General features: G+C 40.0%; 1 protein-coding gene across 1 annotated transcript; it reads left to right on the top strand.

Moving 5' to 3' along the window:
- The first annotated feature begins 2892 nt into the window (after nucleotides 1–2892).
- Nucleotides 2893–10360, top strand: CISD2 (CDGSH iron sulfur domain 2). Its single transcript, XM_021531458.3, has 3 exons — nucleotides 2893–3059; nucleotides 8718–8929; nucleotides 9938–10360. Exons 1-3 carry the CDS (start codon nucleotides 2957–2959, stop codon nucleotides 10025–10027), a joined length of 405 nt encoding a protein of 134 aa, XP_021387133.1. The 5' UTR covers nucleotides 2893–2956; the 3' UTR covers nucleotides 10028–10360.
- The last annotated feature ends 1746 nt before the right edge of the window (nucleotides 10361–12106 follow it).

Here is a 12106-nt window from a genome sequence, read left to right as displayed (position 1 = left end):
TGATTCAAATACAAAGGGAGAGCTCTAGGTTCCTCCTAGACAGGAGACTTGTGTTTGCTGATCACAGAAGGCAGCCCTTTTAGTTGGCAGTAGTACCTTTAGCCTGCTGCAGACATTATTCTAGGTGGACAATTTAGAAAATGGCAATACCAATTCCAGGAAAGTTTCTACCATTTTCATTGTTGGTAGAAACAACACCAGACATCCTCTTGATAGAAAAGCTCATATACCATGAAAGAGTACTGAGCAAATGACTGTGCTACTTAGGTTTGTTTTATTGATGTAAGAACTGTGTGTCTGCTGCCTCAGAACCTTTTATCTTTTATCCTTACTGTTGTGTACTTGGTAAAATAAAATAAATATATGTAATTTATAAATGTTCTTTTCCTTTGCAAATCTCACATGTTCTAAGGAGATCAGTAAATATTATCTCATTTTACAGCTGAATTAAGGGCAGAGGGAAACAGAGCAATTTTCAAAGGGTAATATAAGGAGGTACACAAACAGATTCTTTTCATCTTTCCTCACTCTGCTGGACCAGGACCAACCAGCTTGTGGATGCTGAAGGCAACTCTTATTTCTGCTGTGAGTGGGACCAGTGCAGCTATGTTGTAGTGACGAGAACAAATTCTGCCAAACATCATCTGCACCACAAACTTTTCTACCATTCTTATCAAAGCATGGGCTGGTTCTCATTTGGGCAGTGTTTGGGGAATTACATGTCAAAGACCTGAGCTAGCCCTAAGGATGGCTATCCTTTCATGTAGCCTCCATGCTCCATTTTATCTAATGTTCTTGCTAGGTGGAAAATCCCAGTGATAGAGGAAACCTAGTGCTGAAAGCAATATTAATCTTTCCACACAGGTGACCTAGGTTCAGTTCAAATATCTATGTTTGGGCTTTTTGTGTTGCTCTTTTATTACAGCAACTTCTATATACCCTCCCAATACTAGAGTTTCAGTGGCCAAATTTAGCAAGAAACACTCTAGCAAGAGACAATCTCTACTTTTGAACAGCTCACAGACTAAACTAAATGTACAAGAACGAATTGTTGCATGTTACTCTACCTAAAAAAAAAAAAAGTAAGACAATTTTCTAGATACCAAACAATATTGATATTTGAGTTGAAAAATATGCTGATAAAATCCTGAAGAAGCAATCTGCCTCTGGAATAATAATGTCCACATAGGGTTTTAAACATGTGTAACAGAGGGAAGATGTCACACCTGCCTGCTAAACCTCCTGATGTTGACTAAGTTCTGAACCCATGATGTGGCGCCTAAAGATGTATTGCTCTGTAAAATCCAGTTATCTCCTGCAGGACTGAGCAAGCCTGAAGCTTACATTTCACACCTTAAAGCAAACAGGAAGTCTGTAGCCAAAGTGCAGGGTCAACATGCATCTCCTGTACTCTGGTTCAAACTGGGTTTCTAAAGACCACACTTTGCTTCTGCTTTGGTTAAAGATCTCAGTCAGGTTTCATTTTCTTTATAAGTTTGCCATAATCTGTGACTTTCAGACTTTGATATACCAAACCCATCCGTGACTTGTGTCAGCTGATCCCTACACAACAGGAGGGGCACAGGGTTAGCAGCTCCTCTCTGCAGTATGTGCAGATGGATTTGCAGTGTGCTGAATGCAGCACTGATCAAAGGCAGCACAGCAAGGCTCGGGAGCTTCCCCAAAATGTCTCCTGTGCTCCCAGCATCCAGAAGAGCAGAAGAATCTGGAGAGGAGGAGAGTAGGACAGAGGGTCTCAACTTCAGTGTGAAGTTGTTTGATTTAGAGCTGGAGTATTTACCTTATGTATTCTTCCCTCAGAAAGTCTCATAAAGGAGGTCACATCACGACATCTGATGTACAATTTTTACAGGAATAACCAAATGTTTTACTCTTTCATTATCCTGTCTAATAGCTGGCATCTACCTAGACAAGAAGGAATCATCTTAGTACATCAGACACAGTCATTACATGAATAAATTTATGTGAGGTAGGGAACTTAGATACTCTGAGATCACAGGAATATTCCCACTAGCTAAAGATGATGATTCATCAGGAAATGTTTATGTAGGGCCACAGGTAGAAAAGTAATAGGCCAGAAGCACAAAAAAAATTGATTTATCCTAAACTTAGCTTCCAGTATTTTCCAGCAGGAAAAGTACACAGTTGATTTGGATAGATATTGTGTGATTTCAGTATACTGAGGGAGGAGAGAGAACTGTGCTTCAATCAGGATCACGTAAGGAAGGAGACAGGTCTTGTAGGATTGTGCTGCTTCAGCTTTCCTTCTCATGCTCTGTGCTATATGCTACTAGCACTTGACAGATTCACTTAAGATAGCAAAGCACCTTGAACCAAACGGTGTTGTCATGACCAAGGGATTGATGTTAGAATCTCCAGGTCTGGATGGATTGTCTAAACTGACCCAGAACAGCTACATCCTTCCCACTTTTTCATCTGCCTATAGAGGGAGGATTTTCTATGCCAAAAAATTACGTCTCCTAGATATAAGATAAAATGAAAACAAACAAACAAACAGACGTGATAGGTCTTGTTCTGTGCAAATTATTGCCAAACACAAGGAGGATGGACCTCTCCCTGTAATTTTAACCTCTCAGCACTGTTATCCTACCTCATTCATATGAAGAAAAACTTTAAATCTTTTTACTTCAATATTTATAAGACCATTAACACGAAATGAAACTTGAATGCCAGCAGGGTGATGACAGGTAATTACATGAAACCTGTAAAGCATAAGCCACATATGATTACAGTCCCTCATGTCCCGTCCCTTCCCGCGCGCCCCCTGGCGGCCGGAGCGCCCCCTGGCGGCGCGGGCGGCGCGCGGGGGGCGCGGGCCGGGCTGCCCGGGCGCGTGCGCGGCCCCGCCCCTCGGCGCGTGCGCGGCGGGCGCAGCCCGGGCCGGCGCGCGGGAGGACGGCGGGAGAGGCCGGCGATGGTGCTGGAGACTCTGGCCCGCATCGTCAAGGTCCAGCTGCCCGCGTACCTCAAGCGCCTGCCGCTGCCCGAGAGCGTCGGCGGCTTCATCCGCCTCACAGGTAGGAGGGGCGAGCGGGACCCCCTTCCCGCCCCGGCGGCGCGGTCGGTGCTGCCCGGGACCCCGCTCTCACCCCTCGCTCCGGCCGCGTCACAGAGCGGGGGAGCCCAAACCTTGAGCTGCTGCAGCAGGAGGATGGCCCGACAGGAGGTGTAGGGGCTATGTGGGGCAGGGGGAGCCGTCAGCATGAAGGGCAGGGACAGAGTAAAATGTTGGCGTCTGGAATTCCTCTGGGAACCAGCGCCGGTGAGCAGAGGCCGTGCGCCGAGACGGACTGGGATTTAGCCGGAGGCCGAAAGCACCTCCTCTTCGTCTTCTTCACAGGTCACAGACAGCATCTGTACCGAGTTAAACAAAAAAAAATCTCTTTCTGTGAACCTGCCACAAAGATAAAGTTAGGGTAGTTTTTTAGTTTAGTGATTTTGGTAAGTATTTTGTGTGAGAGGGAGTAGAAACACCAGTCCATCGATTGTAGCCCTGTGACAGAGTGAACAGGAAAGAAAAGTGGCGACTTCTGTGGGTGCTCAGTGCTTTGCACACCGAGGCTCTGGGGGCCCACAGGCAGTGTCAAGTGACAGCATTAGCTCGGTGACAAGAAGGAAAGAGCACTCCACAGAGAGTAGAAGCATCAAAGTGCAGAATCAACCTTATATCTTTAACACCACGACTGTAATAGTGTCAGAAAATTGTTAAATTTAGAACAGGCTTAGTTTATTTAAAGCTGGCTTTGAGCAGTCCTTTTTTCCAGCATGTTTATGCTGCTTGTGAGCTGCAAGTATCATTGTCTTCCTCAAGAACGAGCAAATCTCTTTTAAATTAACTATTCTTATTCCACAAGCATATTTACCAAATAGGGAAATTCTACTGCTGCAAAGTTGGGAGGGGAGGATAAAACAAACTATAGAACAGTGCAGCTTCTCCTGTTAGTATTTGGCAGTTTACTAATGAAGCCAGTTGCCCTTGTAACCACAACATGACTTAAAATTTGTTGAGCTTAGTAATATTTTAATATCTTACTGCTTCACTTGTCTAACCATGTCTTTCTGCAACAGGATTTTATTTGTACAGTTTCTGTACTTATAGTGCACAGTAGTAATATGATTTATTCTGAAAACCTCTAAGGTTTGGCCTGTAGACCAAAATCAGGGCTTTGGGGTTTTTAAATAGTGTCATCAGCATGGGAGAACTGTCACACTGTTTACCCCACTGACTTCAGGGTACTTCCTTGAATTTGGAGAAAGGACAAGAAGCAAATAACTGATTTCTTAAGTGTAGACCAAACATGTGAAAAAAATATTAAACAAAAGTTCAAACAAAAGAAGGAGCTGAGTCAGAAACTGCTTTTGAGAACTGGTAGGATTTAATGAGCTGAGTATTTTTTAGTTTAATAACTGAAAAATCCACTGCCTCTAGTTCTTTGGGATTTTTTGGATGGACTCTGAAAATGGGTGGCAAAGGTATATTTAAAAATACACAGCTATAGAGAGAACAGTTTTATATTTTTACATTCTTTTCCAATAGTAAGCTAGACTGGTACCTTCCACCGTGCTTATACATCTTCCACCCAGGGTGAATATGAATGAAAATGGAGGAAAAAAAGCAAAACTGTACAGGTGCTTCAAGTTATGGCATAGGGTAAATGCAACACAGTGAGAAGTATAGTGTAGGACACTGCATTCTAGGCACCTAAATTAAAAAAATATAATCTCTTAGGGTGTAAAGGTTATTCAAAGTCATTGAAACGTGGTGGCTGGTTGAAGAGTTGTGTGCTTACTTGCACGCAGAGCTGTTGTCTTAAGTTTCATTTGAGAAAATGATTGCTTGAGCAAGTGCTGCCTCTTCTGTGTTGTTGTGGTCTTTGTCCTGTCCTAAAGTTACAATCCTCTAAGAGAAGGGGATTCCCAGTGCTGGGGTTATTTTGCATTGAATTGTCATTAGGGAAAGACTATTAGGCAATAGAGAAAATTAATGTGACCTTTTGTGTTTGCTGCTATTACAAATTACAAAGTATATTCTTTGGCAAATGGCAGACTTTACTCCTTTTTTGCAAGTGAGATAACACTGGTCTAAAAACATTTAAAGTGCATTAATATTTGCCCTTTGGTGGCATCTAATGAACTTAATCAGGGACCAGCAGTATGAAACACTGGGCAGCATAGATCTTGTTTGCAAATGCAGGCCAGAATCCAGATTTGGAACAGTGCAGTCTTTTCTTAACTCTTTCATTGCTTCTATAAACTCTTATTAGCTTGCAGGCAGATGCAACTGCAGTTCCTGTAGTGCACCAGTTTTAGAAACAACAGAACAAAAATATATGGAGCACCCTGACTTTTTTATAGGATGTTGTATAGTGTGCTGGTTAAAGATCTGGACATATGTTGTATGGTGTGACCTTACAAAACCGGAATGAAAAACTGCTTGTTTGAAGAGAAAGACTGTTAATATCCAGTGCATACCTCCTGAAGGTAAAAGCAGTGAGGGAGGAAGGAAAGACTGTTTGACCTTGGGTTTGAAAGTGGCTATCTAAATATCACACTGTACTGCTCAGAAGCCTCTTTCTGTGTCTTGTCATTGCTTCTTTAGTCTTTCATTGTCAAGTTCAGTGAAATGAGCAGTAATGTCTCATGCCAGCATTGCTTTTTGTCCTGGAAGGTGTCATTAAAATGCCACAGACATTCACCTCAAAATAGCAAACAACCAAAACCAGGAAAGATCTGCCTATTAGTCCTGAAGAGAATGTAATTAGTAAGTACTTCAAATTTTCCTGAATAATGTCATTAGTTTAGACACAGTTCCAATATTCCTTTTGACTGGTAGTTATTACTTGTTAAAATTTTGATTTGCATTTGAGCTGTTACTGTAAGAAGCTGCTTTTGGGTCTGCATAGGGTTATTTCCACAAAAAGTAGCTGAAACATAAGTCAAAGATACCAAAGGAGTAGTTGATGGAAGACAAGCAGGAAATACCTGCTTTGCTTTTCCTCTCAGTTGCTGGTGTGTACCTTTGTTCATAGTATATGTATTTCTTTTGGTTTTGGACATGTTACTGTTGGACTAAAAATTAAGACCACCTCTCCTTGAAAATATCCATTGGCTCAGCTTCTTGGAATTCTCTGGTTTATGATATTTTCCAGGACTTAACTTTGGGAATAGTCTCTATCTAACACAAGTCTGAAGACTGACCTGTTCCATACACTACTCTTCATTTCTGTCTCCAAAATCTGCCTCTCCCCAGGCAGCAGAACCGATAAAGAATCTCCAGAATCAGTGTAATGGCTGAATTCTGAGTTGTCAGCTGTGAAAATAAAGTCTTGTGAATTGCCCTACATCTGCTTCAGAAAGGTATGCATGGCTTCAAAACCAGAGCAGTCTGCAATTGTAGGAAGGCATCACTGCATTAGTGTGGATGAAGGGTTTTTCCCAACCCTGCTCACCCAGCCTAAAGATCTCTGACAGTGTCTTGTAGCTCATGCCTTAGAACATGATCACATTGATTTTTCAGTTTAAACACAGGAGCTTCTGGCAGTCTTTTGGCAATAACAAGCCAGTTTATGATTAGTGTACACATGAATGAAACTGGGGGCTTTCCAGAAACTCCCAGGTTAGAAGTAAGCACAGAATTTACTGGCTAGTGAGGATAAAACTATTTATCAACAGTTATCTTAGTACAAATATTAAGTAATAACCATCCTAAATTATAGCCTTGTACATCCTATTCATGTTTATTTCTAATTTCCTTTCTCAGAGCTATCACAGCTATCACATTCCTCCTTCAGCTGTATGAACCCAACTGGCTGTGAGCCATTCATAGACATGACCACTGTTCCGATTTTGATGCTGTATGAGAGTGTGAGATGTGTCCTTTTTGTGTGTCAATTTTAGCCCAGTTATATTCACCACACACCTGACAGATGGCCTGGTCCTGGAATTCCTGCCTCTTGGAATGCCTGTTCTGTCTTGGAGTTCAGAGGAGTAACTTTGTAGAGATCCACATTTTTGTCAACAGGTTAAATACAAAGTTTGGAAATTTTTTTTAGTGACCAAATATTTTTCCTCTCTTTTGAAATACATTCCAAGTCAGTCCTTCAGGTAAGGTCAGAAAATGTTTTTGGATTCCTGATGGAATTGATGGAATGTTCCAGAAAAGTAATGCTAGAAAAGGCAAACAGGCACTGCTGTCCAGGAACTCAGGATTCCTTGCAGCTGAAAACATTTAAATATCTCAGTGTTAATTATTATTTAGGGCTTGCAGTTTGTTGGAGGAACTAAGGAAAGAGCACCAGAGATTAATATATTGAAGTGGGTTTTAGTGAATATAGTGAATTGTGATTTTTAGGGACTGCTGCATGTGCAGTTGGGAAATGACTGCTGAGACTTCTTGCAGTGCCTTTAGCATTTATGCAGCTGTGATGCATTTCCAGATAAATGCACTAAATGTGGCTGTCACATCAAAGGCAACAAAGAACAAAAAAATAATCCCACAAATTATTTTCATTACATGGTCTGGTTCCAGAGAATTTAAATCTTTAAGAAAAATCCACTGGAGAAGTATTAGTATTAGAAGTATTATAATCATGTGTTTTACTAGTACAGATAAAAGCTATACAGAATAATGTATTTTTTCAGGGCTACAACCCACCTGGCAGACTTAGCCTGCTCTGTTGTGTTTTCTTTCTTGTACATCTTAATTTCAATTAACAAACTGTAGAACAAAATCTTACTATATTCTGATCCTAAATAATTTAGAAGAGTAAGTTGATTAGTGTCTTGTCTAAAAGGTGCTTGTGCAGCTATTTGTGCTCCAGCTTGTTATACTTTTTTCTTTCTCTTCTAAAGTATTTTTAAACTCTATTTTGTATGAGTGTTTAGATTTAATATATTCTTCAGAAATTCAGAAAAATGTTCTCAACCTTTAGTGTACCACAGTATTTAAATTGCACTAGAGTATTGCCACAGCATGTTTGCTGGAAAAGTGGATCCACCTTATACATTTTATATATAAATATATATATTTAAATTTTAAAAATATTATATATAGATAAATGCCAATTATTGATATATTTCTTAAAAAGTCTAGTAAGTCTTCTCTCACTAGTATGCCTAGAAAATTTATAATGATTTATAATAGGGCAGCCAGATCTGCAGTGGATACTTTTATTTTTTTTACCTGTACTTGAAAGAAGTTCCTTACCTTCGTAAAAAGCAATTTTCTGTGACTTGCCCTACTGATCTTAGGTGTCATTCTTTCTCCTTTTTGTAGAAACTGGTTGCAGATCCCTGAGCAAACACAGGTCTGAAAAATAAAACCAGAAAGATTCTGAAGGTTTTGCCAGTGTTTTAGGGTTGCCCATTTCAGTAAATCTATTTGTTTTGTATTTATTATCTTCCATTGAATCATCCTCTTAGGGTGATAAAATTCAATTTCAGATTAAATTCTAGGAGTCAGATTTTTACTTTCGCTGGAGTAAATCCTAGGACTTAATCTAAATATTTTTTTTTTTCCCTTGAGACTCACCAATGGAATCTTGTTTGCCCTGAGGGTCCTGCTGACTGAGCAGCCCCATTTCATACCCTCAGCCTAAGCCATGTGAAAGTAGCTGATGCTGCAGCATCCTGGAGTGGAGTCAGAAGCCACCCTGAATCTACCACCTTATCTTTAGTTTCAGAATGGCTGCGGTTACTGCCTTTCCTGGGCGTGCTGGCCTTGCTCGGTTACCTTGCTGTTCGTCCCTTCCTCCCCAAGAAGAAACAGCAGAAGGATAGCTTGATTAACCTCAAGATCCAGAAGGAAAATCCCAAAGTAGTGAATGAGATAAACATTGAAGATCTGTGCCTCACTAAAGCTTACTGCAGGTGTTGGCGTTCAAAGACGGTAAGACGTTGTGCTACTGTAGGATTAGAGATTGAAACTTGCATATTTTTAGCAGTGCTTTGGTGGTGTATTGCTGTGTTTAGCTGTTGCCTTTGTATGGAATTGGAACATGCTCCTGAACTTTGTAGAATAGCAAAACATGTCTACGTGAAGAAAGCAACTGTAGAAACTTGAAAGAAGCACAGTAGGGTTTTTCTAGAAATGTTTAGGGAGTGACCACATGTGAGTAGGACAAAACCAAGCAAACCTGTTTTACTATTTGGAAATACATTGCAAGTAATTAAGAGATAACTACTCTTTATTTTGTAAAAAACAATGCTTAGAAAGTTGTTCATATTAGAATGAAAATAAGGCTGGGCCTGTGTTGGTGATTGCCATCTGGTCCAGAGCAGTGAGATGACTGGTTGGGATATTCCATATCCCCCAAATCAACTAGATGTAAATGAGTGCATTTCATCTTGCCTCAGTTTTCATTTCCTGATTCAGTTTTGAATGTCCTGACCACACTCTGGTTTTGTTCTCCCTGGACCAAATGCTTTCCTTTTTTTAATAAAAACAGAAAAGTCTACCCTGAACTGAAGAAGCTTAACTCAGCTATTCTCACTTTGGACTTAGCACTTCAGCAAAGTATTTCAGCTTTTCTTTAAAAAGTACTTTTTAGTTGCAAATGACTAAATCTATTAAGAGCACTCTTACTAGTTGCACAGTAAATCCATTTGTAGCTGTGACGGCTGTTTGCTGTTCTTTCATGGAAAAGGCTTTGTCCCTTTCTTTGTGTCTAAAAACAGCTATTTTAGGATCTCACAAACTTAGCTACCCATTAACTGTGTTTGGTTTCCTTAGTATCCTGTGTCTGATAGGAGACAGGGAGTTTGACGTTGAACCAGGACATCACAGGAGGAACTAGCAACATTACCAGAGTACTCAGGGCATAGGAAGAAACACAGAAATCACCATGCAACTTCTGTACTGAATTATGCTAATTCCTTGTGTTTGGTTTTTTTTCAGTTCCCCGTCTGTGATGGCTCCCACAACAAGCACAATGAATTAACAGGAGATAATGTAGGTCCACTAATACTCAAGAAGAAAGAAGTATAGCAGATGTGTAATCTAGATCATGACTGATAAAAAGTCTTTTATACTGTTGTAGTTGCAAGAGACAGCATTTTGTTATGTGATTGGTATGATTTAGTTTCATGATTGCTGTAGATTTCTTTTTGGAATAAACTGCATTTAGACAGTGACGAATTTGTCGCTGTTTTGGTACCTTATTCTGAGAAGAATTTTGCCTGCTTTGTAAAACTGTAAAGTACCTAGCTCTGTAAATAAGTCGTTTATTTCAAGAATAAATTGACTTTCTACAACTAAGCCTTTTTTGTATGAGCATACAATTATAAAACTGTCACTATTTCAAGTGCACTTTTCTCTTGAGTTTGTTCTGCTGAGAAATCATGTTTTACTTTGCTTTTCAGCAACAAATTTAAGTGTACTTAAGTGGGGGAGAAAGAGATATCAGCTTCCTCCTTTGTGAATGTATATTCAGGCAGCAGATCAGTGTTGAGTCATGAAGGCTGAACATCTGGCCTGGGCAGTTTGTTGGTCTTAGACAAAACAGCTCAGCTCAGACAAAGCCCACACTGCTGGAAAGTTTCACACAGCATCCCAGGTGGAGTGCTGGCAGTTCCAGGCCATATATATAAACCAAACTACTGAGCAGGTCACCCACCACCATTACTCCTGTATTTCGGGCCCTGTGTTGATGGTAAGGAAACACAAATTTGCCTCCTGCAAGTTCCCTTGCACTATAGTCACTACTTTTTGCAATGGGAATTTTCAAGGGATGAATGGGTTAAGAGACAGAACTGAGGATGCAGAGCTGAGGTGTTCTCTTGGCTTGTTACCCGTTCAGAATTATTATTTAGGCAAGTCAGAACGTTGCTGTGCTGAGGCTTAAATTCAGATGCAGATAGTTACTACTTACCTAACTGCTAGATTTCTAATTAATTATTCTGAAATGCTTAATTCTCCCATGAAATAGTGTATCCATCAGTTTAAAAATAAAAAGTTGGTCCATGCTACAGTTTTAGACAATGGTATCATGAGAGATCTCACCCTTTCCTTAACAGCATCTCATTTGACCTATTCTTAGGTGGGAAGCACCAGAGCTGTTGCCAAAGCTGGTCACCACAGTGCTGAAACAGAAAGCGAGTCAGAAAGATGTTCTCACATAAGGGCTCTTGCAGCAACAGCAGAGTTAAGGTAGATCATTACTCTTCCAGTAGCTGTAGTTCTAGGTTCCAAAACGTCTTGCCTTGCAGCAGAAGATGGCAGATTAGGATGTGACTGTGTGTTAAATGCCTGCTTTTACAAAGTGTAACGGAGCCATGGTATAATGTATATTGTTTAAATGCTTCATGGTGGTCTTACCGTAATGGATGAGCAAATGATAAATGTATTAGGAAAGAAACATAACAGAGAAAAATACATAAAGGTAAGTATCTTACACTGTTTTCACTTACAGATGTATATAGAATACCAATCCCCAATTCTTGGGTTTGGTGAAGAAATTCCTGTGAAATGTAAAGCCCCATTTTTGATATTTTTTTCAGGGTTTAAAAATCACAGTCTACTGTAGCAGACTTACTAGACACAGGCTTGTATGTGCTTCCAGCTTTTATCAGGATACGTCTGTATTTGGTTTCCTCTGAAATCATAACCAAACCTGTTAAATTAGGACAAACTTTGTTAGTGAGTAATACAGCAACATGGTTTTATTTCTCCCAAAAAGCTTCTTGAAGAGAAGAACAGTATAAGGTTTAACCTCTTCACTCTATCTTTAACGCAACTTGATTAAGTAACTATTTTTTTCTCCCTACTTGCTCTTAGATGAGATAGTTTAAAAGCAAACTCCAGACATGGCTGTAGGATAAACAGAGTTTTTAGTTTGTGCTTATATCTGTAAGGGTATGGAACAAATTTGTAGTGTTGCAAGAGCAAGTTCTTTTGTAGAAAGGACATTTTAGTAATTTCCACAAGATAATATAATGAGAATCACAAGCAAGATAAATCTTCATTTCCTTGCATTTCAAAATCTGTGAAGGTAATACTGCCTCATGTCCACAGAACTTTCCATAGAAAATCTCAGTTTACTAATCTGTTCTGAGGTCTACAGAGATA

This window comes from Lonchura striata, chromosome 4 (assembly GCF_046129695.1).
Source record: "Lonchura striata isolate bLonStr1 chromosome 4, bLonStr1.mat, whole genome shotgun sequence".
Classification (NCBI taxonomy): domain Eukaryota; kingdom Metazoa; phylum Chordata; class Aves; order Passeriformes; family Estrildidae; genus Lonchura; species Lonchura striata.
This window is presented reverse-complemented; position numbering and strand designations above follow the sequence as displayed.

Excerpts from the sequence above, each read along its gene's own strand:
- CISD2 (XM_021531458.3), top strand. The coding sequence starts at position 2,957 with ATGGTGCTGGAGACTCTGGCCCGCATCGTCAAGGTCCAGCTGCCCGCG. Across the intron at positions 3,060-8,717 it reads CGGCTTCATCCGCCTCACAG|TTTCAGAATGGCTGCGGTTA; the intron begins GTAGGAGGGGCG and ends CCTTATCTTTAG. Across the intron at positions 8,930-9,937 it reads GGTGTTGGCGTTCAAAGACG|TTCCCCGTCTGTGATGGCTC; the intron begins GTAAGACGTTGT and ends GTTTTTTTTCAG.